Genomic DNA, 26,732 nt, shown 5'->3' on the forward strand with positions numbered 1-26,732 from the left:
ACGTGTTTTGCTACGTGTACTGCATTAGGCTTGTCATAAGCACTTATTTATTGCTGTCCTTTTGTTAGTTTTGACTGCTTTTATTGTCCTCATTTGTAAGTCGCTTTGGATAAAAGCTTCTGCTGAATGACTAAATGTAAATATAAATACATAGTTTGTTGGGCACAGGTGAATGAGAGAAACAGCGCCATCACGTGGAGATACATACTTTTTTTTTTTTACCTCTTCTTTCATTTTATTATTTTCATTTCAGCTGTTTTAGCTGATTATTCTTAATGTCATAGAAAACATGCGGATGAGCAGAAATGCACTATTACTTACACAACTTTAATTTCATAACACGACAGATGTGCATCGTGCAATCAACTGTTTATGGTTTATGCATGTGCTACATTTCAAAACGCATACAATAATTTAATCTCTGTTCAGTCATTAGCTTTTACAGACTGAGGTTGCCAATTTATTTGTTTATGTAACAGGTCATCAGATATGCTGTGTGGTGGAATAGCAGCAAAATGTGTGGCAACATCCCTGTAAGTAAATGAGTGAGACAATATTTACATTTACACTTTATTAAACAAGCACAATGTGAGAGGATGAGAAACACTGGGTTGACTTATAGTTTCATATAGTTAACAGCAATAGAGAGATACCCAGATGAACCACCTGAGAAGGTGTACAAGACCGATGTCAATCTGAAAAGAGAGAGAGATCACAAACATTTGTGGTAAAGACCGAAAGAGAACAAGCAATCAATGAAGGAGAGATCAAGAAAAAAAAAATGTAGTGCAAGTAAGCAAAGAAGAGAGTAAAATTGATCCACAATAATTCTTTATATCAAAAATATATCAATGGGTCTGTGACTACATGAAATAGAGAAAGCACATACAATATTAAATATTTACATTTTGTATGTAAAGTATTTGTCAAATCCTTATATACACAAAAATGTAGTCCCAAACAGTCCAAACACGAATGCAACGTTGACAGAACAATGCAGCTTTGCAGATCACAGAGCCACAACGTAATTCCAATGTTGTCAGGATGTTGCTGACCGCTTGGGTGAAGTCCCTGTGATAATGTACTTAATTGTTGTGTCTTTATTGTTTCGATGTGCTTCTAGAGAGAATCATGCACTCCCTTCAGTCGCTCCCGTCAGTGGGATTTTGGTTCTGTAAAAATGCAAAACGTAACAACTCAAAAAAAAAAAAAAAAATTAATAATAATAATAATTCAGGCCTCTGCGAAGTCGTGCTAACTGCTTTGCATCGACTATTTCTGAAAAACAAGAAGATGCAAATTAGGCTTCACTCATAAGAATTTGACAAAGAAAATAAGTTATTTTAGTAACTATTAAATTAATTTATTCTTTTCTCAAAATCATTCGTGATTTATTTGATATGGCATAATTATAAACTATAAATTTGAAAGCGTAAAATACACATCAAAAGATTGTCATCAGTAAGATATAGTAAATATACTACACATGATCCTTCAGAAATCATTCTAATATGCTGATTTAGTACCAATGTTGGAAACAGTTGTGCTATTTAATAGTTTTTTTTAACCTGTTACTTTTTTCAGGATTCTTTGTTGAATAAAGACAGAAATCGAAAAAACAAGACATCTTGTCCAACAATGTCTTTACTCTCACTTTTAGCAATTTAACTCACCCTTGCTGATTAATAGTATTAATTTCTTTAAAAAAAAGATAGAAAAAAAATGTACTGCCCCAAACCATTGAACAGTAGTGCATATTGTTACAAATATTAAGAAACATCTTTAAAAATATATATTAAAAAATCTTACTGACAGACCTGATGTTTAAGAGCTGCTCTGCCTCTGGACTTTTGAGCATGTGGCAGGACCAGACTCGTCACTGTGTCGTTTTCCTGACGTCTGGAGGGTGCTGCTGTGTAGCCCTCGCCCTGACAATGAGATTTCAAGATTATAACACTAACTGTAAAATCTGTATGTCATTAGACTGCCCCTCTGCTTAAATGTGGAAGTCATTACCTGGCTGTACAGCAGGACCAGGTATCTGCTGTGATTCTTGCCTGTAGCACATTGTGCTACTACTGATGCTTGCAACACCTGCGAGACAAACAATCATGGCATGTCTTGCATATAGAAAATAACAATGCTGCTAAGATTTAACGAGAGATTGTTGATGATTGCAGATATAGGCTAGACACTGATGTGTCATTGGCATAGTGTTTATACCTTGCGGTGGCATGATGCTGCTTGTTTGGACGTCTCCTTGTGAGTAAACCATCGTCTTGCTATGCCATTCACTTTGAGAGGTGGGAGGCATCTGATAGCCTGAGATGAATTGAAGAAAATCTATCAGATGCCATAGTTGTGTGTATATGCATTTTAAATTGTTAATTTAATTTGTCTAATATAGCATAGCTTGTATGAAATATAGGGAGAAGCTAGGCAGTGTGCAAACCTGAAGGTGCAGTGACTTCCTTGGTCACATCTCCTGTTTGGAATCCCTTTAAGGTTGTGGAATTCTCACCATTTCCATTAGGGTTGGACGGCACCATTGCCAGCAGTCCTGTTGGGAGTTAAGCATCAGTTAGAGAAGAACATTGAAGCATTTTCCTGCTAATTCAGGCATGTAATTATTTACAAACTCCTTAAAAAAATAGCCTTCAATATCCAGATGCCTATTAGTTCATAAGGATCAATCACATTTACATTATTATTATTTTTTTTTTTACAGCATATCCAGAGAGAGGGATGTATGGGCTAGTGTGGCATTTTCATTTCCCTTAGTTTTTGTCTTACCCAAGCCACGGTAGCAGGACAGTTGCTGGTAGATCTGTTTCATACGCTCTATATTGAGGCGGCTTGCCTCTGCGTGATGCACCATGGGTTTGGGGTAGTGTACACCAATTATACATTTGGCTGCTTTCTGAACGCTTTCAGGCGCATTCCAGGGTTCGTAGATATACTTGGCTGGGATACCCCTTAACACTGGCAAATAACGCCTTCAAGAGAAAAAGAGTAGATATATATATATATATATATTAGACACACACACACACACACACACACAGTGGAGATCAATATTAGAGCACAATCTATAGATACTTGTTTTTATTTTTATTTTTTTCTGTAAATCTTCATCAGTCAAAATCTAAAGCAATAGATTTTGATTAGTAATATGCATTGCCAAGAACTTAATTTGGACAACTTTAAAGACTACTTTCTCATTATTATTATTTTTTTTGCATTCTTAGATTCCAGATTTTCAAATAGTTGTATCTCGACCAAATATTGTCCTGTCCTAACTAACCATGCATTAATTGAAAGCTTAAGTATTCAGTTTTCAGATGATGTATAAACCTAAATTTTGAGAAATTTACACTTAAAACTGGTTTTGTGGTCCAGGGTCATACATGCATGCATACAGAGAAAAAAAATGTATATCACAATTGAATTTGCTTTCATTGTACAGTTGTAACTCACCGTATGTAGTCTCCATTGGGGTCAGTGCGGCGGCCGAAGCCCACAGGACAGTAGCAGTGGAAGAACTGCTGGAAGAAGGAGCTACAGGACAGCCACATCCAGCTTCCTGCATTCACGCTCCAGTCTGCATCCAGCAATAGCTCCTCAAAGACCTGTGAAGACACACGCATGTGAGTGCTGCGACTTCAAGGTCTGTCATATTAGTAAAACATCGAAAATGATCACAATTATGAGCTCTTTATACTTTCATGCCCTCCTCCCAGCTGATCCACAGGTCTCCACGGGTGAGGAAACAAGCAACTGCGTGCCGGGCTAGATGGTGGATCCAGCCCTCTTGTCTCAGTTGTGTCATGATGGCATCGATCCAGGGGAAACCCGTCCTGCCCTCAGCCCACTTGGCCAAAGCCTCCGGGTTCTTGTCCCATGGGATCTGGACGCAAATAGGATTGCCTTCCATCTTGTCAAAGCGTGGGTTATTGGTGGCGGCCGTGTAGAAGAATTCACGCCACAGTAATTGGCCATAGAGGGACAGAGGTGGAGAGCTGTTCTTTTTGACCTGTGAGAAAAAAAAAAAAAGTGTAATCAACTAAGATATATCATTCAGCTAACTATTCTACATGATCGCTAAGTCCGTTTAACATCATTTGAAGAACAATAAGATGCGTATGATGATATGCTGACCTTTCTGTAGAGGTCTGTGAGTTTGAAGTAGAAGAGTCGACAGGAGAGGCAGCCGAATCTTAAATATGGACTGAGGCCAGTGGGACTGGCCAATAGCGAATTGGCATTCATTCTTGGACGCTCAAAGTTGGCCACCCAAGCCTGGAAAAAAAAGTTTATGAAAGAATCATTAATTTATGGAGCTCATCAATAAGGATGGCCAGTGTTAGTTTTTTTTGTTGTCTGTGATTTGTTGAACAAAGTTATTTAAAGGGTAAACATGCACTACTGCTCTAAAGTTTGGGGTTACACCATGTCCTAACTACACGTGCCCGATGAAACATGACAACGCGACAGAATCACTCAAATATCAGCCATGTTTATCATCTAATATTAAACCTTTTTAACACTATTAAAAGTAAATACTGAGTGACTGATACCATCTTTGTTATAGAATACACTAGTTGGGTCACACAGAGTTGACAATCTTAACATATGTTTACTTACATTTTTCTTCAAGATCTGAGGTAAACTATCTAAGAGATAACTTTTATCGCATGTCGCAGCATCGTGTCACGGCAGTCAGGACACGGTGTTAGTACGATTATTTTTATGTATTTGAATGAAGTCGCATTATGCTCTGAGGCTGCATTTATTTGATCAAAAATGCATTGAAAACAGTAATACCATTGTCTTTGCGGTCACTTTTGAGCAATTAATGCATCCTTGTAGAATAAAAGTATCCGTTTCTTAAAATAAATAAATTAATAAATGAAACCAAACTTAGTGTAGATGGTGAGGATATTTTGAAAGAATAATATACGTATGATCATCTCCGAAGCATCAGTTAAAATAGGTCATAGTATTAACAACTCAATAAATGTCTTTGTTTTTAAATGGATTTCTGAATTTATATAGTTTGCTTAGTAATATTTTTGAAATTTCAATCCTGCAGCTCTATACATGTGATTTATGGAGTGTCTCCAACCTTCCTCTCTAGGTGCCTCTCCAGACGAGTGAGAGCCTCTGTTTCTCCTCCAGGCCACACAGCAGAGGACAGGCCTTCTGTGTCAAAGCCTGCTCCAGGAAAAACATTGCAACTTTTAAACATAAGGACAGTTTGACTGATTCCCATCTTGTGTAAGAATGCATTACATCATGTAGGTGAGTAGTTTAGTATTCTACACATTTTAGCTTGAAGCTATTTTTTTTTTTGATAGATAGCAGACTAACCAAGCTCTTCCAAAGAAGGAACCCCGAACTTCTCATCGTGGTCTTCAGAGACCGGCGTGGTGCACGGCCCCATAACTTCTGCTGTGATGGTCTCTGCCGGGGTCTCCACTGCCTCCATCCTGCTGATGAGGGTCTGGAAGCGCTTGTACGTGAGTGGAGACTGGCCTCCATTCAGCTCGATGATCCTGAGAAATCACAATCCACATGTAAGAAAAATTACCTCTGATCAACAGTTGACATCCACCATATCAGACAAGCTTTTGCTCTTTTCTAATATCAGTCTATGACAGTCATGTGTGTTTGAATGGGACAGAATCTAAACAAATCCACTAAAACGTTGCAGCAGAGGGACTTATAATGCTCCAAGGTTAATTAATGTTTTAAATGTGCATAATGATTTAGGAAGGTACTGGAAAGCAAGCGATGGCTTTCAGTCAAATAAACTAATTAATTATAGTGCAAAAGTAACAACAAAATTGAATGGATTTGGAAGTACGTACTTGTCCAGATCATACAGTGTGTGAGAGATGCGAACTATCACTTCCACGCCTGCCTCACTGGCCAGCTTCTTGATGGCTGCGTCTCTCTCCTTTCCGAAAGGCTCGGAGTCATACTCGTACGACAGACGAGTTATGTTCCACTCCTGATGCATTACAAATCATACCATTAGGGGGCTTAAAATATTCACCCATCGACACAAAAGTGAAAAAGAGAGTCAAGTCAAGATTAGAATCCTTTTTTTTTTCTTCTTTTCTTCTTTCTAATCCAGGAAATTTCATAAATCAGAAACGTTATTCATGTGCAAGATTATAACTATACTGAAATGTAACAATTGTAAACTGAAACCTTAAATAGCCTGGGGAAGACATCGGTGGGTTGGCCACGGATAACGAAGAGTCGTGAGTTGAGTTTGCGGAGGCTGGCGTCCAAGTCTTCCAAACACTGCAGTAAAAACCTGAGCAACAAGAGACAGGACATGTATTTATAGCAGTATACTGACAAATTATATCATGCACATAATATAAGTCTAATAAGAAAATGGCTATACCCACAATATCTATTGCGCAACATAATATATTGAACCGTAAAACATTTCAAAGCGGGCAAGCCATTGAACAAAATTAGGGTAAAAGAAAAAGAAAAACTATCTGATGACAGATTATTTGCCTAAATTTTATATGCATTTTCTGACAAAAAAAATTTTTAATTATATATATATATATATATATATATATATATATATATATATATATATATATATATATAAAGCACAGCATCAGAATTAATATTTTTTATGTTGCTTAAAATGAAAAAATATTTTTCTTATATGATACTTAAATATTTGTAAGTGTGTGTGTATATCTATAATATGCTATTTGTAACTACCTTTCAATTTGACAAACATATCATAATGTGTCACAATGTTAGATGGTTAATTATTCCACTCCTGCTTTGGAAAATGGGAGAACAATATTGGCATAATTATGAATTACAAACAGCGATGCTTACAGTGAAAGAAACGTCTAACTGAACATTGATATGTTTTATTATGCAAAGCACAGCCATTAAACAGGCTGCCGCCCTTTTATAACTGCCATTATGAAATGTACAGACACTCATTTTATCATTTAAGAGATGCACTCCAATGACCCTTAATTCACTGTTCCAAAGTTGCTTCCAATTGCTGTACCTTTCTAAGTTTTGAAATCCAGTGCTTATTTCATCCTCCGCCTGTTCTCTTAAAGACCTTACACTTATAGTTATTCATCCTTGCCATTGCTAGCAACATGTTCTACCAGTTGAGTTGAATAAACTATGAATGGTGCAGTCCTTTATAAAATACACAATCCGAATGCTGTGGTTGGTTGCTGAAGCAATGATACAAGGTTGCTGCTAATGTGTTGTGAGGTGTTTTTAATGTTAACTAAATGGTGTTTGATTACTAGTCCAAGTCAAAAGAGGCCACCCGAGTATCTTGATAGGAGTTGGGTTCCTCCTTCAGTGTAAGACTACAGTGTTGTGATTCACGGTGTAGTTTAGTGTGTGTGTGCACTTTGGATGGGTTAAATGCAGAGCACAAATTCTGAGTATGGGTCACTTTTTAATTTCACTTTTTAGAGGCATCTTTCATGCCCATTGAAAGTGCGGATGAATTACCAGCCAAAGTTTTTATATTGCAGTCGCAAGCATTATAGTTGAATGATTTAATTGCTTTTTTTTCTTTAAGCAGTGGATGGAAATTTAGCGATGTGATAAACTGAATAAAGTTATATTATGTTGATTCGGTAAAGTAGTGAGTTGCCTAAAAAATTCAGTCCATGTTCAGATGAAGACTTCTCCCACTGGTAAATTGGGTCATTAAAAAGAACCACACCATGTGAGCAATTTGTTCAAATAATATACAGAACTTTTCATTTTCAGCGCAGTGCTGTTGAAAAGTGGTGCAGAAAACCCAATGGGTCTTTTAAAATCGCAAGCAACTACCAATTGATGAGCTCTTGGCCATGAATGCAGCATGTTATTGACCTAGAAACCCAGTTCCTATTGTCTGCAGGATCTCACTTAAACTCAAGTGCTGAGTAAGAGAAAAACTTACCAAAAAAACTCTCCAAAGCTAAACGCTCTTCAACTGCTAGACAATCTCGGATACTCTAGGCCAAACTATACTTGCTCTCAAGAAACATTTCATAGAGGCATACTGTTAGTGATATTAAAAACTGTGAATTTTTTTTTTTTGGAAATCCTGAAATGGTCCCAACATGCTCTCAGTCTCGGATCTCACTGTTAACAGATGATTCATGCTGCACCAAAACATCTGCCCTTTTATTGCCCTACTGTTGTACGATCCTGCCTGCTCGCGGGAAACATTGTCCTCCACACGCAGTCAGTGATAGTGTAAATCCCTGTCTAAGCTGTAGCCTCCCTCTCTTTGTCACCGACTCACCGCTGTATGATCGGGATCAAAGACTACCGTCTTCTCTAGTCATCTGATCCAGTGACACACAAACAACTCAGGTCAGACAGAACACCACAGTATCATGTTATATGACAAACTGCATCACTGTCGTAATGATTGCAGAGATAACGGTGCTTCATTTTCAAATGTGAAATTAAAATGTATCAAGTTTGCGGTTTATGTTGGCAGTCAGTTTTATGGATGTGCAATACAAGTCTTATTTTTTCCAAAATCAACTAGTTTACCAAAGCCATGCATAATTATTCTGATTTTGTTCACTTGTCCCAAATTAGACCGGTTTTAAAGAGCCAGAATGAGATGAATAAACCTTAGTTTGTTTCATATATTGTACATGTATTGTACATCTTTTCCATTTTATGTCAACTAGGTGGGTCCTACCAGAGCCTATTTTGATTCCATAGTGAATAAAGTAGGTCACCACAGCTGAGCACATTACTAAGCATTTTGTAGTAGGCCTTATGATCACCCTCTATAACACACTGACCCATTTCCCAACACAATGGAGACACAGTAGGACGGATGCAGGTGGGACACACTAAGCGCTGCTACATCATCATATCATCCAGCAGTAGACCTCACCTCGAGTGTGTGACCAGCCAAACATACATTTATAGAAATGGACACACATGCGTTTTTTAAAACTCAAAGTTAAAGTGGAATGACATGAGGGTGAATAAATAAATACATGTATTTTCTACGGATAAACTATGCTTTGAACTGTTTAAGAGCTGTACAGTAAGCAAGCATGGGTGTGGAAGTCTGATGTAAGGGTCTGTGTTATGTAATGCTTCTTGTAGTTAAGAACACAAAACCGAGACTACGTTACTAATTCATTTGTGTGGCTTTTTGTATGTGCAAATTCTATGAATATTAAGTGAATGAATATAAATCTTTAAAAACAAGAATTCAATCTTTAAAAAAAAAAAAAAAATTATATATATATATATATATATATATATTATTTGAACACAATTTCAATAGTCTGTCCATTGCCAAAAAATAAACCTCCATGTGCTGAGCAATTAGCAGCAACTCACTGACAGTTTCGGCTGTTGAGTTTTATTCCTGTGTATGAGCTCACTGGAAAGCAGGGTCAAAAATGATTCATGCAATTAACACACATTAAGAAATGTTGGCTCCTTTTTGAAAACCAAAATAGCCTACATAGAAACCTTGACGTGGTTTAATTCAGTGTTTTAAACTGGCTTACTTCCAATGTCATTCGGAAACCCACTGAGAAGTGCCTTGCCACTGCACTGACTTGCTCAACCAGTCAGTAGACTCAGCTAGTTATGAAACATACTAGTTTCTCATTAGTAAGTCAGATACTATGACAAAATAATAAGGTAAAGACATGCACTGGCTGCAGTCAGTCACTCATTTGTTCTGTAATCAGTCTGTGAATCCACTAATTGGCCACTGATTGAAATTGGCAAAACTTAAAAAGGCTTCCTTAAAAGTCTGCCAGTCCAAAAAGTTTTGTTATTACTTAACTGGTTATAGTTGACCTTACTTTACACAGTTTACTGGTAATAGTTGTATTATTTGAATCACACTTTTTTTTTTAAATGCATATGCAAATCCAAATTTAAACTAACAGAGTTCTGCTATATGTAAAAGTATTTTGATAGTGCACTTTGATCTTATTGCATCCTTGCAGTGATGTCATTGTTACAGAATAGAGTAGTAGCTGTAGTACATTTACATTACATTTAATCATTTAGCAGACACTTTTATCCAAAGCGACTTACAAATGAGGTAAGTCGCTTTGGATAAAAAGTAGTAGTACTAGATTAAATATATTATAACAGAATTCTATGTATATTCTATAATTTTATCTATTTAGTATATTAAAATATAATCGAACACATTAGAACTAGAATTTAACAAAATAGAAATTAAACAAAGATGAGAATAGATAAGAACAGTGCAAAAAATAGGAGTAGAATAAAACAGAATCAGTGGAATATATTAAAATAGAACGATCAATAGAATTGACAGATAACAAAAATAGAATTTCAACACTTTAAAATGAGTTTTAGTTTTCTAACATACATTAGTTAACATGAACTAACTAAAATTGATAAATTTGTATATTTCGTTGTTAATATTAACGTCAAATAATTACATAAAAACGTATTATTATTATTTAATGGACCCAAGTTAACATGAACTAAAGATTAACTTTTGTATTTTTACTAAACATTAACAATGAGCAAAACAGTTTTCTCAGTATGTATTAATTTTTGTATTCCATTTTGTAGAACCAGATGATTATTAGAAGATACTCTAAATAAGATTTTATAATGCATTTCAAGCTCAGGTTTATTATTATTTGGAGTCCCGATCTATTACCTCCACCTGCTGATCCCGACGTTGGAGGATCCGGCGAACCAGGGGTCGAGGATGTACACACAGCGGACCGTGTGCGCTCCCTGGATGGAGTCTCTGAGTGAAGGATTGTCGTGGAGCCGCAAGCCCTTCCTGAACCAGTGGACCGTATTTACCACCATTACTCCTCTCAAGTCCACTTCAGTCGTTTGTATTATGCCGGGGTGATACGATACAGACCTCCTTCGCCTCGGTCTAGTACAAACTCCAAAGAATAAACTGCTTTCAAACGCGTAAAAACGACAAGTTATCTGATAAAGTCACTATGTATGCGCGTTCAAATTATTCTGGATTATATCCGGGGGGGAAATAGTTAGCCTTGCTCTAACAAAACACTTTCCATCATCACGTCTATTGATTTGGAACACGACCACAGTTGAAGCATTGGGGCAAGCGCTGGTTATCCACGCAGCAGCCGAATACACGACTGGCTTTAGGACCAGGACGCAACGCAAAGTACACTTCCCTGTTGTATAACTTGTTTTTTCTGAATTATCCAAAATAATCAACAATACTGTACATGTTTTAAATATCTCTCGCCTTTAAAGAAAGTTGACCTGTGAGTTGACTTGAATCTTAGTGCGCGCAGTCTTCCAGGTGAAGTCAAAACGGAGTCAGACGCGCGAGCCCGAAATCAGCGCGGTTATGTAAATATATTCCCTCGAGCACCTTGTAACCGCGTTACTTGCAGCTTTCGCAAAATAAAGCAAAATTCCGAATGAAACGAAACCTCAGATTAGGCATTTAACGTGTCTTGGTTGCTTTCCCTCAACGTTATGTCCACTTATTAATATTTTTCCACGGTGAAGGTTCCTTACACTCTCAGCCACGCAGTTCAGTCGGTCGACTTAAACTCCACCCAGTTGATTGCGCACATGAAATGGCGCGTTTTGTTTGGTTAAGCCCTGGTGTGACGTACTTGATCCTCAGTCACGTTCCTTTGGTGTGATTAACTAACATACTAACCAGTTATACTTTCTAAAATGTTGTTCATTAGGTATTGTGAATGAACAATAGTCTTGATATAATTTTTGTTAATATGCTAAGTTAATATGCTTTATGTTTTTATATTTAAAAAATCATACAATTATAAATATTATTTACAATCGCTGTATGTGCAAACTACACGTATAAATATCGCAAGGTTTGATTTATATTTATATATATATGCCACCGAGTGCAACCCTATAAAGACCGTAAAGGACTTCAGTGTACAGTCCACGAAGCTGATTGGCTGGAGCTGCAGTACCCGGATGGGCACATGGGATGCGACGTGAGCAAGAGCAAGCTCGCGTCAGTGTGCTGCGTTTTTCTGAAGCGTGATGGCGCTGTTGAGGCGCTCCGTTAAAAGTTTTTTTTATATAAGTGTTGGCAAACAGGGTTTTTTTTCTTTTTTTTCTTTTATACCATAACGACATCAGTGATCTGTATGAATACAATTCTGGTCGTATTTCTTACATGACTGTAAGATCATTTTAAGCTTAATTGCATTGTATTTACTATTTAGATGTCGATTATGCTAGTTATTTAATATAATATTTGCAAAAGACAAAAATTATAATAATCCTGTAAATATGTTTACATCAGTATCATGTATTGCGTATCAAGCATCAGTGACTCTTTGTTCTTGGTTTGTTTACAGCGCAGTTTCATACGGGAAAAACCCACTACGTATCTGCACGTTTGAGTTTTGATGTTCCAGCTTCGTCACTGAGGACAATTAAAGCAGTGGTGACAATTAATCCCGTGATGCTCTGCACATTTTGTTTTTCTAATTAAATGCACCTGATTCACATGATTAGATCATTATAAGGGAGCTCCATGGACTGAACTGAGCGTGACAGATACATGAGATACATAGGCTACAAAATGTGGGTCACGAGTTGAGAACTGCTGATTTAAGGGGCTCCTGCAACTATCAAAAGCAGCCACGGTAGACACACATATTGTGAAACAAGGATGTGTGCACTTTTGATCAAGATCTTTTTTTATAATTTTGGTTATTTTGAATTTGTGTATATGCAACTTTTTTTTAAGCTTTAAGCACAGCTTTATTTAAAGACTTGATAATTAGTAAAGAAAATATCATATACACATTATCAAACACTTTTTTTTTTTCATCTTTTCTTTTAGTACATACCTGTATGAATGGAAGACAAATCAATGGAAGCTTTGTTTTCCTTGATGTGTTTGATAGAAGAGCATAGGTAAGAGAAGCATAAAATCAGAACACCACCTGTTATGGAAGGAATAGTTCACCCAAAAATGAAGATTCACAGAAAATTTACACTCACCCTTAGACCATGCATCTGTTCCTTCATTGGAACATCTGGGGAAATGTTGCATTACATCACTTGCTCACCAGTGAATTCTCTGCAGTGAATGGGTGCCATCAGAATGAGAGTTCTGGAAGGCCTGAGGGCAAATCCATTTCCAGCAAGTTTTTATTTTTGAGTGAACCATTCCTTTGTTTAATCTCATTTTAACTTGTCTGTATTCACACAGAGTATAATTCAGTATGTTATGAAATATTTGTTAAAAGCATTTACAAAGTTCATTTTGAACTCATTTTTGAACTGATATTATATGATATAGTAAATGATGCTGAAAAGCAAATAATGACATTTTCAGTAATTGCTTCACCATTTTAACAAGAATGTGTTTGTATTTCCACATTCAAGTATGCCAATTTTCAATCTATTAAAAAAATATGTAAAATATTTAAATATATCACTTTTCATTCTATGCAACATTTATGTATGCATGTTGCTTTTTTCAGCAAAATGGTAGCTTGAAAATTGTCTGAATGTGTGAAGTTACTTAAGCAGTTTATCACCAACCATATAACATGAACCATACTATTATTTTTATAACCATATTAAACCTTCCAGAGGATGAATGAGTCTGGAGAGCTAGACTTAATTACAGATACCTATTCATATTTGTTATTTTTGTACTGATATAATGTGCTCTCTGAGTATCCATAAGATGGATTTTTTTTTTTTTTTTTATGCGAGTTATACATAGGCACCAAATACATTGTTGCCTTTGTGTTTCCAGGCAACAAGCAATTACGGAAGAACATATGAAGGAGAAATCTCAATTAAGACAAGTCAACCTCTGTATCTCAGCCTGCTACTGTGGTGCACTGATTTATTCACACCCACAGTGCATAAATAAGGTAATTAATATAATATGTAGAATGGATGAATTGTGAATAAAAGCCTAATAGTGTTAATTATAGCTAAGACTGAATGCTAGTCAACACGTCAGAACTAATATAATTAGTTTATTTCTGTTGAAAAATGTATGTTTATTTTACATTACTGATTTCATGAAAAAGAAAATTAGATAAGGTGTTCAATATTATTGTTACATTTGATGCAACAGAGACTCAATGTAGTATATAGCTATATAATATAATAAGCTAAATATCTTCATCTGTAAAAGGTAATAATAGTCGTAAAATGCAAGGTTTTATTTTTATTAAATGGTGTTGTTGTTGTTATTGTGAACCCTGAACAGTCAAGTGGAAATCACAGGTTCTGTTATACAATCTACAATTCTACAAAGTACAGAAAAAAGAAAATTACTCGATATCACCTATAGAGGGCACTAGATACGCAGCAATTCTCCATCAATGCACCAAAAGTCGTTTTCTATGCGTATTAATAATGAACTTGATAAAAGGACAGACTGCGAGTCTTCTCTTGTCAAAACATTTAGTTTCTTTTCATGCCAGAACACTTGCATAGTTAAACACAAAGTATTTTAATCCGGTCTCGCATCTTCCATTCCAGAACTTTTTGACAATTCTGAAGTAATTGCCCGAGTTCAATTTTAGACGGATCGAGACAGATGAAAGGTGTAGAAGTTGTGTAAGCGATTTATTTGATCTGCACATTTCCGAATCATCGCGTAAACATCCTCCGGCTAAAGAGAAGCATGACGAGTTGGTAAGAGAGGAGAGTGTTTAGAAGAGATTATGAGGTATCATATATCTTGTTTCATATATAATTATTTATCATATATAAAATAATAATTACTAATATTGGCATCATTGATAATTTTATATTATTTTAAGAATATGTAAATAATAAATATTAATGTATTTATTCTTTTTACAGATATGTAGATACTGCTAAATATATTTGTTTCAGTCAAAATCTGAATTTTTTTTATATAGACTATGTGATGCCTTGTTTAGCTATACATGTTTATTTACTAGTTTTAATATTTGAAGACGTTTTTAGACTATTTCTCGGATTGATTTTACGTTTTGAAAGTGAAAAAGGCACCCGTGCACTTTCGGAGCCTGTTGAATTCATCAGAAGTTATTTTCTACTTGCATATCCCCTCCCTTCTTGGGACTGATTTATATACATAGTCCCTCCTCCTATGAGTGGTTTATTTGCATAGCTCCTCCCCAGATGAGTGGGTTTGCAGTGGATGATGCAGTGGTTGGTGAAGGCGCTCTGAGCTCTTGAATTACGCACGCAAAGTTGGGAGCTGAGGCACGCGTTGGAGACATATTTTTTTTGTTGGTAACTTACCGAAGCACTTAACGAATTGTAACTGTGCGCGCTTGTAGATTAGTGTTTGCGCGTGAAATTAGGTGGCAACACATTCCTCTACTGCTCCGAGGACAGGGCGCGCCACAGGAACGCGCTTTTGGCTTTCTTTAAAATATCAGGCATAAGCCTAACATTATGAAGTGCTGCCATGGCAGGCAATGGTAAGACAGCTGCGAGGACGCTGGAGGATTTAACGCTCGATTCCGGTTATGGTGGAGCGGCGGATTCCTTCAGGTCGTCCAGCGTGTCGCTCTGTTGCTCGGACACGCATCTGTCATATGCGCATGGGGGCAACTGCTGGCATCTGACTGAATCCATGCACAGCAGACACAACAGTTTGGACACGGTCAACACCGTCCTGGCGGAAGACACGGAGATCCTGGAGTGCTCGGGCCAGTGCGCCAAATTGCCCGAGCTGGAGGAGGACGTGCCGTGGAGTCTTGGAGAGGTGGAAGGCGCGCTGCGCAAAGACGAGGATCTGTGCATGGGGAACGCGTCGCGGGAGATCCTAGCCAAACTCTCCGCGCTGGTCAGCCGCGCGCTGGTGAGGATCGCCCGGGAGGCGCAGCGCCTGAGTCTGCGTTACGCCAGATGCACCAAGCACGAGATCCAGAGCGCCATCAAGATGGTCCTGTCGTGGACCATCTCCGTGAACTGCATCACTGCGGCGCTCAGCGCATTGTCGCTTTACAACATGAACACGGGTGATAAGTTCAGTCGGGGCAAGTCAACCAGGTGTGGACTCGTCTTCTCCGTAGGGAAGTTCTTCAGGTGGATGGTGGATAGCCGGGTGGCCCTGCGCATCCACGAGCACGCTGCGATCTACCTGAGCGCCTGTATGGAGAGCCTGTTCCGAGAGGTGTTCAGTCGGGTGCTGAGGAGTGCGCTGGTAGAGAAGGAGAACGGAGTGCCAAAGTTTTCCGTGGAGTCCCTGGAACAGGCCATAAATAACGATTCGGAGCTTTGGGGTCTTTTGCAGCCGTATCAGCATCTCATTTGTGGCAAGAACGCAAGCGGTAAATGTTTACTTATTTGCGCACTTTTTAGGCTTACACAGTATAATTAGAACAGTACTGACAAATATGAATTAACTATGTGTACTATAGGGTTGTTCAGGGTTAATTATGCATACTTTACTGTTTTTATACATGTACACTTGACGTTAAAAAGTTTTTAGTCCCACTTTTTGTCATTGATTCCTGCTGGGTTTATGATGCAATTACGTTGAAACGCACCTGAACTCAGTCACAAACCTATTTTGAGGTCAGTCAACCAATCTGCCTACTTTCCTCCTACCTGCCTTCATTTTTGATTACACAATTGAAAGTGTGTTTCATAATAGTTTGCCAGCACACACTCTCAAAATACAGGTTCTTTACCAGCATGTGTAGTTCCACGAAAAACATCCATGGAAACTTGCCTTTGCACAAAAGGTTTTTTATAGTGAAATGAGATTATAAATTAAATACTAAGAAAAAAAAAGAGGTTCTTAAGAACGGTTCAGCGAAAGATTCTTTGTGCAACCCAGAGTTGTTCTTCTATGGCATCACTGTGACAACCTCTTTTGGAATCTTTATTTTTAAGGGTATAATCAGATCCTTGCACCTCCGTGGTTGGTGAGGTTGTGTATGATCCCAGCTTCATAAATGATGTCTGCTTCTTTGCAGCACTGTTGACTTATTTATTTCTCTGGGAGATAAATAACTTCTGTGGGAGGACATGAGTGAGTCCCAGCAGGATGTTTGTTTTCCGACTTCTTATTCATTTAGACACTGTAACAGGTGCAAACACAACAGGAAGGGCGTCACAGTGTGTCACAGTACCCTTTCCCTCCACCTGTTGAAACAACCTTGATTTTGGTCTCTGTCATGTGGGGCGTTTTTTGATGGCATAATCAAGGAGCCGTATTAGTAACATTTTAAGGTTGTTATCCATTTCTGAATGTGATTTACAACCACACAGTGAGCGTCATGTTATTCCAAACATGTATAACTTGATTTTATCAGCAGAACGTAAACGAAGATATTTTTGGAGAATTTAACAGTTGCTTTTTTTTCATGCAGTTACTGTGAATGGAAATTGAAGGTTTTAGAAAGCGGTCAGTATATGATTTAAAAAATATTCAATTTTAAATAAACTTTATTTGAACTTTCTTATGGATCAGAGAGTCTTAAATGTATCACAGTTTCTAAAAAAATATTAAGTCCAACTGTTTTTTGATGATGATCAAAGTTTTTTTGAGCACCATATCAGCATATTAGAATGATCACGTGATTATCAAGTTATTATGCATAAAATTCAGATTATAATATTTCACAATATTAAAATTTTTATGTGCACTCTTGGTGAGTATTAAATCTTTTTATTTTTATTTTTGAAGAACATTAAAACAAAATTGCGCCACAAACTTTTGAACAGTGTTATTTCATTTTAAATATTTCAGTTTTCATTTAATTTGTTTTATTTTTGGTGGGAAAATGATTACAAATAGGGTCTTTTTACATCCTTTTAGATGCTTGAAAGCCCCAGTTTCCATTTATTGCAATTGAAGAATGTAAAGGCTGCTCCTTTCCATATAAAGTTCACTTTTTGTATGCCTTGTAAGAAAGTCATATGGTTTTATAACAACATGTGGATGAGTAAATGATGACAGAATTTAACATTTTGAAGTCATTTATTCCTTTAATAGATTTTGAATTTTTTCTTGATGGAGGGCCACCATTATATTGCAGAAATTATAATTAGACATTGTGATCCAAAAAGTGTTTGTTCCATGTCTCATTGCTATCCTTTCATTTTTTTTATATTCATTTATTAATTATTTACGCCTGCCACCTTTTAAATGCTACAATTTTGTCAGATTGTCCGCAAGTCTTCTTTTGTTTTTTGCAATGTCACATTGGCCTTAGAAGGTTCAGTTTTGGAGTAAATCGGTGTTGCTCTTAGGAGCTTTTAGAATACAAATAAGATTGCACCACTGGTGACCAGCTCCTATTTACTGACCTTATACCTAAACTAAAAGTAAGACAGCCCCTTTTTTATGAGCATGTCAGTGTGTTATCCATTGCTGATTTGTTGATTGACTTATGTGGGATTCTCCTCTATGACTAATTAGTTTTCTCCCTTTATCCTCATTATTTTCATGCCCAGCTCTCTGTTTGTCTTGAATACATGAATAGCGGTCCAACAGTGTATAGTTACTTGAATAGTGGTTATGGTCAATTTTCCCTGGCCCACCCAGCAGGGTTGATTATCGACAGACATAACTGACAGACCATTTACAGGAATGATGCGCTCTCACTGCAGGACAGGAGGAGAACAAAGGGAAAAAGTTAAAGCAAAAGAGGTGGAAGGACAAATTGAAAAGATGACATTGTCGGAATTGGGTGAAGAGAGGTGATAAAGGTGAATAAAATTATACTGAAAGAGCAATGACATGAGATGAGACAGTGAAATGAGAAAGTTGGAAGAAAATTAGCGTGAAGACTCCAATATTAGGATAAAAGAACAAGAAGGACTGTCTTATGTAGAAGGTGAAAATCCAAAAGGGCCACAAAAAGAGCAGACTGTGATTCCCAAATAAGCCAAGGAAATGTCATTTTAGTTTTTGATATGAAGGGGTTTTGTTGCCTACCGCAAAATATTGTATCTCTTCAATATTGTTCGGTGCACTCGCTGTCCCTCCACATCTCTTATTGATGTATAGCTAATGTCGCTCCTCGATTTTGGTGTAATTTTTTTTTCATGAGGTGCTGACAGCAGTCACAGTTACTTGTCAAGCACATATAGGGCTACACGTCAGTCAGGAAATCTTTCCCCTAAGATGCCTGGAAAGTGAGAGGAAGTTTCATCCCCTGAATGTGCTTGTGAAATGTTGCTTTGTGGTGTTTTGAACTCCATAGCAATGCAACAGATGGACAGCTGACTTAAATCAAGCTATGATGTATCATGTTGGATCTATGGCAGATTTAGGACAGACAGAGCAGTACAATAAAATTCAACTTTGAAGTATGTTTTGGTGAAGAACAGCTGGAGGCCCAACTTTACTGCAGGGTTGTCTCTTCCTTGATGCATTTCCAAAATCTTTTAACAACAGTTCTGCAAGATTTCTGAAATAAGTGTCTTTATATGATCAAAAATACAGTAGAAAAATTAATGCTGAAAAAATGAATAAATCATTGTATGCTAATTTGGTGCTCAAGAAACATCTTTTTATCATGCTGAAAACAGCTGTGCTGATTAATTTTTGGTGGAAACCATGGTATGTTTGTTTCTCTGGAGTTACAGGATTTAATCATCATATCTTTTCTGTCTGGATTGTAAACTGATGCTTGAGATTCAGATCCCAAACAGTCTTAAACATGTTATTCAAACCGGTTTTGTGATTCAGATCAACAGATTAATCGTAAAGAATGATTGTGAAGTCTGACTTTCAAATAAACTGCACAAGATATATTTATGGTGCTTTTGTAGTGCCCAATGTAATCTAGTCCCAAATTTTACAGTTTCAAATTAACAAATTATATATATTTATTCATTTAGCAGAAGCTTTATATATATATATATATATGTATGTATGTATGTATCTCTTTCTCTCTCTTTCTCTCTCTTTCTCTCTCTCTATATATAAAGAAAATTATAATACTTTCCCAAATTCTGCATTTTCCTGGTTTCCGTTAATTAAATTTTAATAATCAAAAGACATCTAACCTACAAAAAAGTCAAATAGGTTTGAAACAGCATGATAATAAAGTTAAAAATAAAAAAAGTTAAAAATAAATGAAATTATAACAATTTAGGATTTGTGAATTATACCTTTTTAGTTGCTGTGAAACAATCCTACAGTCAAATAAAAGCTGAATCCTGAAGTCATCTCCTCATGTAACTCCAAACCTTCTGTTAGTCACAAAACTGTTTTTATATCCAATTTTGACAGTCCCTGATTTGCAGATATCAGGCCCTGCCATGTAGTTCTTCTAGCTACATATTGGTTTACGTTTTAATCGGCTGCAGATTACTTTTTTGTTAGAGTTCCGTTAGTAAAAGCTGGCATCTGCTATGTGATGTGATGTATTGGTGGGGTCTGCTTAGTCAGTGTGCATGGTGTGCTGCCCCCTGACCTCTCTGAAGGATTAGACTGTAGGAACGCTGCTCCAGCAGGTGGCTGATGATGAGTATATTCTGAGCCCACGCTGAGCTCAGGCCAATGGTGGAACACACTGTCAGCCGTGATTCTCTACAACACTCCTCTTCATGAGGGTTGCTGCACGGATAGCTCGCAGCCAGATTTCTCCCACTCCACACCAGCCTGTGGGGAGCATTTATCTCATAAATCATTGAAACCCCTTGATTTATGATGCACCGTTTCTGGTGGATAAACTGGTAATTGTTTTCATGTTATGTCTGGGTAGCCAATATGTGACCGAATTTAATATTCCACAGTTGAAGTCAAATGTTTTAAATACTCTCAGTATTACAAAATACAGAATGGATGTTCATTAGAGAATCTGCAACCAGCTACTTGCTCCCAGAGGCACTGCAGATCACGTTTGCACGCTACAGTTCTTGTTTTCTGCAGTCACGTTTCAGTCTCTGTATGCCAGTGGAGCATGTAGCCGATTGCAGATTCTCCATGTTGACATGTAAGATTATTTTGCTAAATCCAATCTATCTGAAGTTTGCCACTGCATGCTGTAGGAACACTGATTTCAAAAGGACGCTTTCACGGTAGACTGAGTTCTTACGTCCTTGACTGCCTTTTGACATTAAAGTACCGTAATCCTTTCAGATGTGTTGATGCATTCTACATCATAATTGCATAATTACATGGCTGTTCAGAAGTTGTATGTGTTCTCTCCATGAGCAACGAAAGCCTTGAGCAGTCGCAGTGTTTGTTTGTTTGTTTGTTTTCTATTCTTTCTATAGACATAAGGAGTGTTTGTAGTGGAATGTCCTGAGGATTCTCTGCGGCGCTGACATGTGTTTTGAGATGAGAAGAGGAAGTTAATTGTGTTTATATTGATCAATTCTGGTCAATTTTGTTTAAAGACCCATTGAATTCAGTTTACTTCCTGATGTATATACATTTCTTATTGAATCATGTATTGCATTGGAATTGAAATATTTCTCTTAATGTTTATGGATATAATCGCTTAAGTGTGGGCCGATAAAAGATACAGTAAATTAATCCAAAGTAAACATTTTCCTGATTTGATATTTAAATGATTTGCTTCAGGTTTAGTATTTTGTAACAATATAAAGCCAGATATTTATCCCTTATTTATTAGATATTTAATGATAGGGCAGACATACAAATTTAACAATAGAGAATAAATAAAAACCAGAAAATTAAATAATGTAGTAATATAATACTAAATATAATACAGAAGTAGAGATATAGAGAAAAACCAATATAAAACACCTCATTGTTCCAATGTGTGTGTGTGTGTGTGTGTGTGTGTGTGTGCGTCCTCAAATCTAATAGACACTGGCTTCACAGCACAAGACTCTTATTTTGATTTTACTGTCTTTAATATCAGCAGTCAATAATGTTAAGGAATTTTGGATGGAACAAGATATTACGTGACATAGTTGAAATGAGACGCAGTTGTTGCGTTTGCCTTTTACAAAATAATTTATTTCCATTGAAACAGTGGTTTAATGTTTCAGATAATCTTTAAAACATGCCCAGAAGTTCCGCAGGCCCCATGCACCATTTATTTTACATCCCTCTAAGCTCTGCATTATTCAGATGACTGTTACAGTTTTGCCTTCATTTTCAGTCTCTGGTTCGGCGAAGTGAATTCCATTAACACAGACTTTGACAGAGGTGCCATTAGTAAGACATCGCTCTGTGGGAAGTAAACGAATGACTTTGTTGTCATAAGCTGCATATTAAGGCATCAGGCATCTCTGTGGCCTTGTCTGAAACATCCTGGCGTTATTTCAGGCTCTGTGACCCCAAAGGCTGTGTGTACACCGGCACACGGTGAAAGGTTTTTTCTTTTTGAACTCTTTGGTTTCACATCGGTCTAAAATTTAAATCTTGTGACGTTAATCTTAAATGTATGGCTAGGATGTTTGGTTTTGATTCTTTATCTCTGTTAGATTCCATCTCATCCATGTGTTCTAATGAGTGTTTCCTGCATTCCTCTTATGAATCTTCCCATCCGTATTTTTCTATGTCACTATTGCCGTTGTAATTCAGCAAACATGTCCCCACTTCCCTTTTGATGCAATGCACTGGCGTTTTCTGCCTCCTTAAAGGGATAGTTTACCCGAAATTGAAAATAATATCTTAATTTACTTCATGTCATTGCAAAGCTGTGTGGCTTTCATTCTTTTGTGGAACACACACAAACAAACAACGTAGACTTCCATTGAATGGACCAAAATTCTTCTTTTGTGTTCCATAAAAAAAGGAAATTATACAAGTTTAAAACAACATGAGGGTGGGTAATTTGTAACTGTTTTTTTTTTTTTTTGGTGAACTGCTTTTAAAAATACTACAAAGTGTTTGTTGCTGTTAACTGTGCATATAGTTAACAATGTTTAAGTAGTCAAGTTTGATTAAATGTGATATGAGCTGGACAAACAAAAATGTGATATGGCTTGATTCTTTTGTTCAAATGAGTTGGATTTAGGGAGTCAGGTCAACGTAATGAATTGTGGGTCATGTTCGGATGTTCATGATTTTTACAGGGGTTTGAAAGCAGGATGCTACTGATTAGTAGAGAGCTTTTGCACTGATTTTTCTATTTATTTTTTGAGTGGAAAGGCAGGAAACCGGCAGTATTTTTAACTACAAAAACACATTGCTCTTATAGGTTGCGGCTTTGTTTTTACATTTAAAAAAACAAAAACAGACAAGAAGATATTCAGAAATTTATGATATTTAGTTATATTTGGAGTATAATGTTTTGTAATAACTGGTTTCAGAATATTTCTTATAATTTAGATGATGAGTCACTCTCATAAGTTCCTCTAATGTAATTGTGAATCACAGCATTACAGTCTTGACATGATGGCCATCTGGAATGACAAGGAAAAATGATATCAAAAGTGCACTGGATTGCTCAGTTGTGTTTATTGTACTGCAGTGAAATGCTTTTAGGAAAAGTTTATTAAAGTATATGAGTTGGGGCTGTCAGTCGTTAAAAGTAAAATTGAATTGCATGATAATGTGACCAGTCATACTTAATAATAACATGTCAGTCAATCATTCAAAGACAATATGTCATTGTGGCAGATTAAAACACTGAATAGTAATCAGAGTTGGGCAACATGGCCAAAGAAAATGATCACGATAACTTTTTTTTTTTTTTCATATCAGTCGATATAGATAATTATTACAGCAATTTCAGATCTTTATTTCTTTCAAGTTTAAAGGCAGATTTTTGCTCCTAAGTAAAAAAAGTTGTTGAAATCAGACTGTGAACTAACTGTTGGTTTAAACTTCTCTTTATGGTCAGAACATGACAAACACGTCAGGCTTTTGAATTCTTTACACACATTTTTCCTTAACAAAAGAAATATCTTGATAGAAAATGAGTTTCTTACTTTATGTTCTAATGAGTGATATTGTTTCAAATCATGAAACAGGTTTGTGTTGCTTGACTTTGCGTATCTTCAGCAAAGTGTGCTGTGCAGGCTGCAATATTAATAATATTACCTTTTTTTGTCTTATGGAAATGAACAAAAATACAGTAAAAATTGTACAACCTCATTTTTATATGGGCGAAATGTAATTATTTAGACAGTTTGAGTTTTATTAAAATGTATCTTCCATAGTAGCGTACAGTGCTAATTATTTGAACCGTGTGACACGAGCGGATGGTCCTTGTCACACGGTTCAAATTAGTAGCACTGTTTCGTTCCGCTTTTTGTACATAAATATTATGTCGAACATTTAATAATATAATTATCATCCCTAATAGGATTACCAAAAGTGACTTTAGAGAAGGCTATGCCATGTGTGTTATTTCTGCCTACAGTCCACATTCTGTTGAATTCAATTTGTCCAAAGTCACATCCAGACATCTTTTGCAGTCATTTAATCATGTGTCATGTGTGGTGGTCAATATTGTGATTCAGGTGTCTCTTGCTCTGGTGGCATCGGTGTCTGTGTTGTATACAGTGTCTGCCCTTTTGTCATGCTCATAAAGTTGTAATTAACAGTCTTCAAAAGGCCTCCCATTGTGAGTCCTAGTAATTACTGTTTTGCTGGCAGTCCCTGGAGAGAAGGGGAGAGTCCACAGAAAGTGGCAAAATAATATAGGGTCTTTCATTCGACAGAAGCCAGAAGAAAACAAACAATTAGGCTGACTTGGCAAGATGAGAGTGGGAGGCAGAGGGGTTTGTGGGTGCATTTACAGCAACACCAACTGTATGTTCATCTCCTTCAGGGCTGAAGGATCACATGGTTGAGAAGAACTGATGGGGACAAAGGGATTTAGAGTTGTGATTTGGAAATTATCCGAGTTGGACTCAAATTTGGGTTTAAAACCACAACATGTTAGAGCATGTACACCACCCATCACCCAACAAGAGTAAATGTGTTACCAGTGCATGTATGGATTTACTATATTGTAATTAAATATGCATTTTAGTCTTAATTGCTAATATTTTAATTGTTTGTAGTAAATAAGAGTATTTGCATAAAGTTAGAAATGCCTAATACATTTGAAGTAAGTGTACTTTATATATTATATAATGATTGTCCAATAGTAGTTACAAATAAAGAATAAAATAAATATATATTTTTATTTTATTTTTAGTTATTTAATTTTATGTATTTTATCTTAATTGCCCAAATGTATTTTTTATAGTTTATAGTTTTGTTTTTTTTTTTGTTTTTTTTTTACTTAATAATATTGTAATATTTGTTTTTTAATTTAATTTTTTTTGTTTATATAGTAAAGAAATAGAATATATGCATCAATTCAGTAATACATATTATATATCGATATATAATTTCACTTTTTATTATATAATGAATACATAAAATTAGTTTAAAAAGTTATAGATTTAGTTTTTAGTTATTTGCTAATTTAATTTTATATGCATTTACTGTATAATGTAATATTTTCATTTTAATTGCACATTTGTATAGTAAATAACTAGAATATGCGCAAATTCAGGAATACATATTATATATGGTTTATTTTTATTGTTTGCTTTTATACTAAAGCAAATACATGCACTGTATACATAAATTTGGTAATACATAACATATTGGAAATTTCAGTTCATTACGTATTATATGAACGCACAAAAGTAGTTAAATAAATAGATATATATTTGTTTGTTTGTTTTTACTCTTGTGCATTTATCTGGTTGCACCTACTTAAGGCTCTAGGGAGCCAACACCCTTATGCCTTGAGGGTTGACAGGTCTGGACTTGTGGGTAACTGATGTGGTGTGGTGGGAATGGGAAGCGAAATAAACCACTACAGCTTATCTTTAGGTTTCCCATCTATCGTTTCATCTCATACAGTAATCAGCTGGCACATGTATGCGTATGCTATCAGCGTGTTCCCCTCTCTCCATCACATGCAGATGTATACACACGCTGTCATGCTGCACAGTCACACACACTTATCGGTAATACTCACACACCCACATGCAGGCTGCTAGCAGTTACTGCTGCTCGCCACACCCTCTGACTGCCATAGCAACAGAAACCAGTCTTACAGCTTTGCTCTTCCTTCAAATGCATCCTCACTTTTACTCTCTATTGCAAAACATCTTTCTCTATCCGTTTCCTCACCCGCACCAGAAACTCCCCTTGTTTTCCATCAATCTGTCTTCGTGTCCCCTCGGGCTGCCTGATACGACGGCCCACTGAGAGTTAATTTCCTTCTGCCACAGAAACATAAATGCAAGATCAGTAGGGGCTTGTAGTCTGTGGTTTTTCACAGCCTGGCATTGATGGGCCGGAGATTTGAGAGTCTTAACCTCTGGTGTCATCACCTAATACCAACTCCCACAATGCAATTTACCATCCCGCCCGCCTCTGAGTGAGACTTGTGAGAATTGTCCTGAGACCACTTGGAAGAGAGATTCATATTTTTGTAGTCTTTTCACTTTCAAGATGATTTAATATCTCACCTTGTGCACATTGTGTTATTACTTTGTTATAGCAGTTGTATATCATTGCTCTTTTGTTGATTTTGATTGCTTCCATTGTGTTCATTTGTAAGTCGCTTTGGATAAAAGCATCTACTAATTGACTAAATGTAAACATATTTCTTTATTTTGCCCAAAAGCCAAGGTATCAGGAAGACCGGGGCTAGTTGTCACAATTTGTAGTTCAGTGAATATTTCGTAGGCGAAGTATACAGAGTGAAACTTGGCTGAAAAATAACGAAAACGAAGAACAAAACCTATTGAACTCTTTCTTTGTTGAACAGGAAAAATTT

General features: G+C 36.5%; 2 protein-coding genes across 4 annotated transcripts in view; one reads left to right on the forward strand and one right to left on the reverse strand.

Annotated features, from left to right (window-relative positions):
- Positions 1-556: 556 nt before the first annotated feature.
- On the reverse strand, positions 557-11,596 carry LOC113047805 (cryptochrome-1-like). 2 transcript variants are annotated; one of them, XM_026209108.1, is made up of 14 exons: positions 10,703-11,596; positions 6,217-6,325; positions 5,871-6,013; positions 5,371-5,555; positions 5,126-5,214; positions 4,159-4,299; positions 3,722-4,033; positions 3,478-3,629; positions 2,794-2,996; positions 2,453-2,560; positions 2,224-2,322; positions 2,017-2,094; positions 1,818-1,928; positions 557-1,172 (listed from the first exon to the last, which is right to left on the reverse strand). In XM_026209108.1, the coding sequence occupies exons 1-13, from the start codon at positions 10,858-10,860 to the stop codon at positions 1,825-1,827; spliced, it is 1,881 nt and encodes a 626-aa protein (XP_026064893.1). In that variant the 5' UTR covers positions 10,861-11,596; the 3' UTR covers positions 557-1,172; positions 1,818-1,824. The 2 variants fall into 2 exon arrangements, with proteins under 2 accessions (XP_026064893.1, XP_026064892.1); XM_026209107.1 differs by having other exon boundaries at positions 557-1,278.
- Positions 11,597-15,172: 3,576 nt separating this feature from the next.
- Positions 15,173-26,732, forward strand: part of LOC113047809 (ankyrin repeat and BTB/POZ domain-containing protein BTBD11-A-like) — a 107,735-nt gene continuing 96,175 nt past the window's right edge. For both annotated transcript variants that reach the window (XM_026209111.1, XM_026209112.1), the window contains exon 1: positions 15,173-16,328. In XM_026209111.1, coding sequence (XP_026064896.1) covers positions 15,461-16,328 — 868 coding nt within the window. In that variant the 5' untranslated portion in view covers positions 15,173-15,460. The remainder of the gene's footprint in view (positions 16,329-26,732) is intronic.

This window comes from Carassius auratus, chromosome 29, assembly GCF_003368295.1.
Source record: "Carassius auratus strain Wakin chromosome 29, ASM336829v1, whole genome shotgun sequence".
In the NCBI taxonomy this organism is placed as follows: domain Eukaryota; kingdom Metazoa; phylum Chordata; class Actinopteri; order Cypriniformes; family Cyprinidae; genus Carassius; species Carassius auratus.

What these genes read in the sequence shown, in the direction of transcription:
- LOC113047805 (XM_026209108.1), bottom strand. Translation starts at nt 10,860, where the DNA reads ATGGTGGTAAATACGGTCCACTGGTTCAGGAAGGGCTTGCGGCTCCAC. An exon ending in TCACAGACCTCTACAGAAAG is followed by an intron (nt 4,034 to 4,158) that starts GTCAGCATATCA and finishes TTTTTCTCACAG; the next exon opens with GTCAAAAAGAACAGCTCTCC. An exon ending in GCTGGGAGGAGGGCATGAAA is followed by an intron (nt 3,630 to 3,721) that starts GTATAAAGAGCT and finishes GTGTCTTCACAG; the next exon opens with GTCTTTGAGGAGCTATTGCT.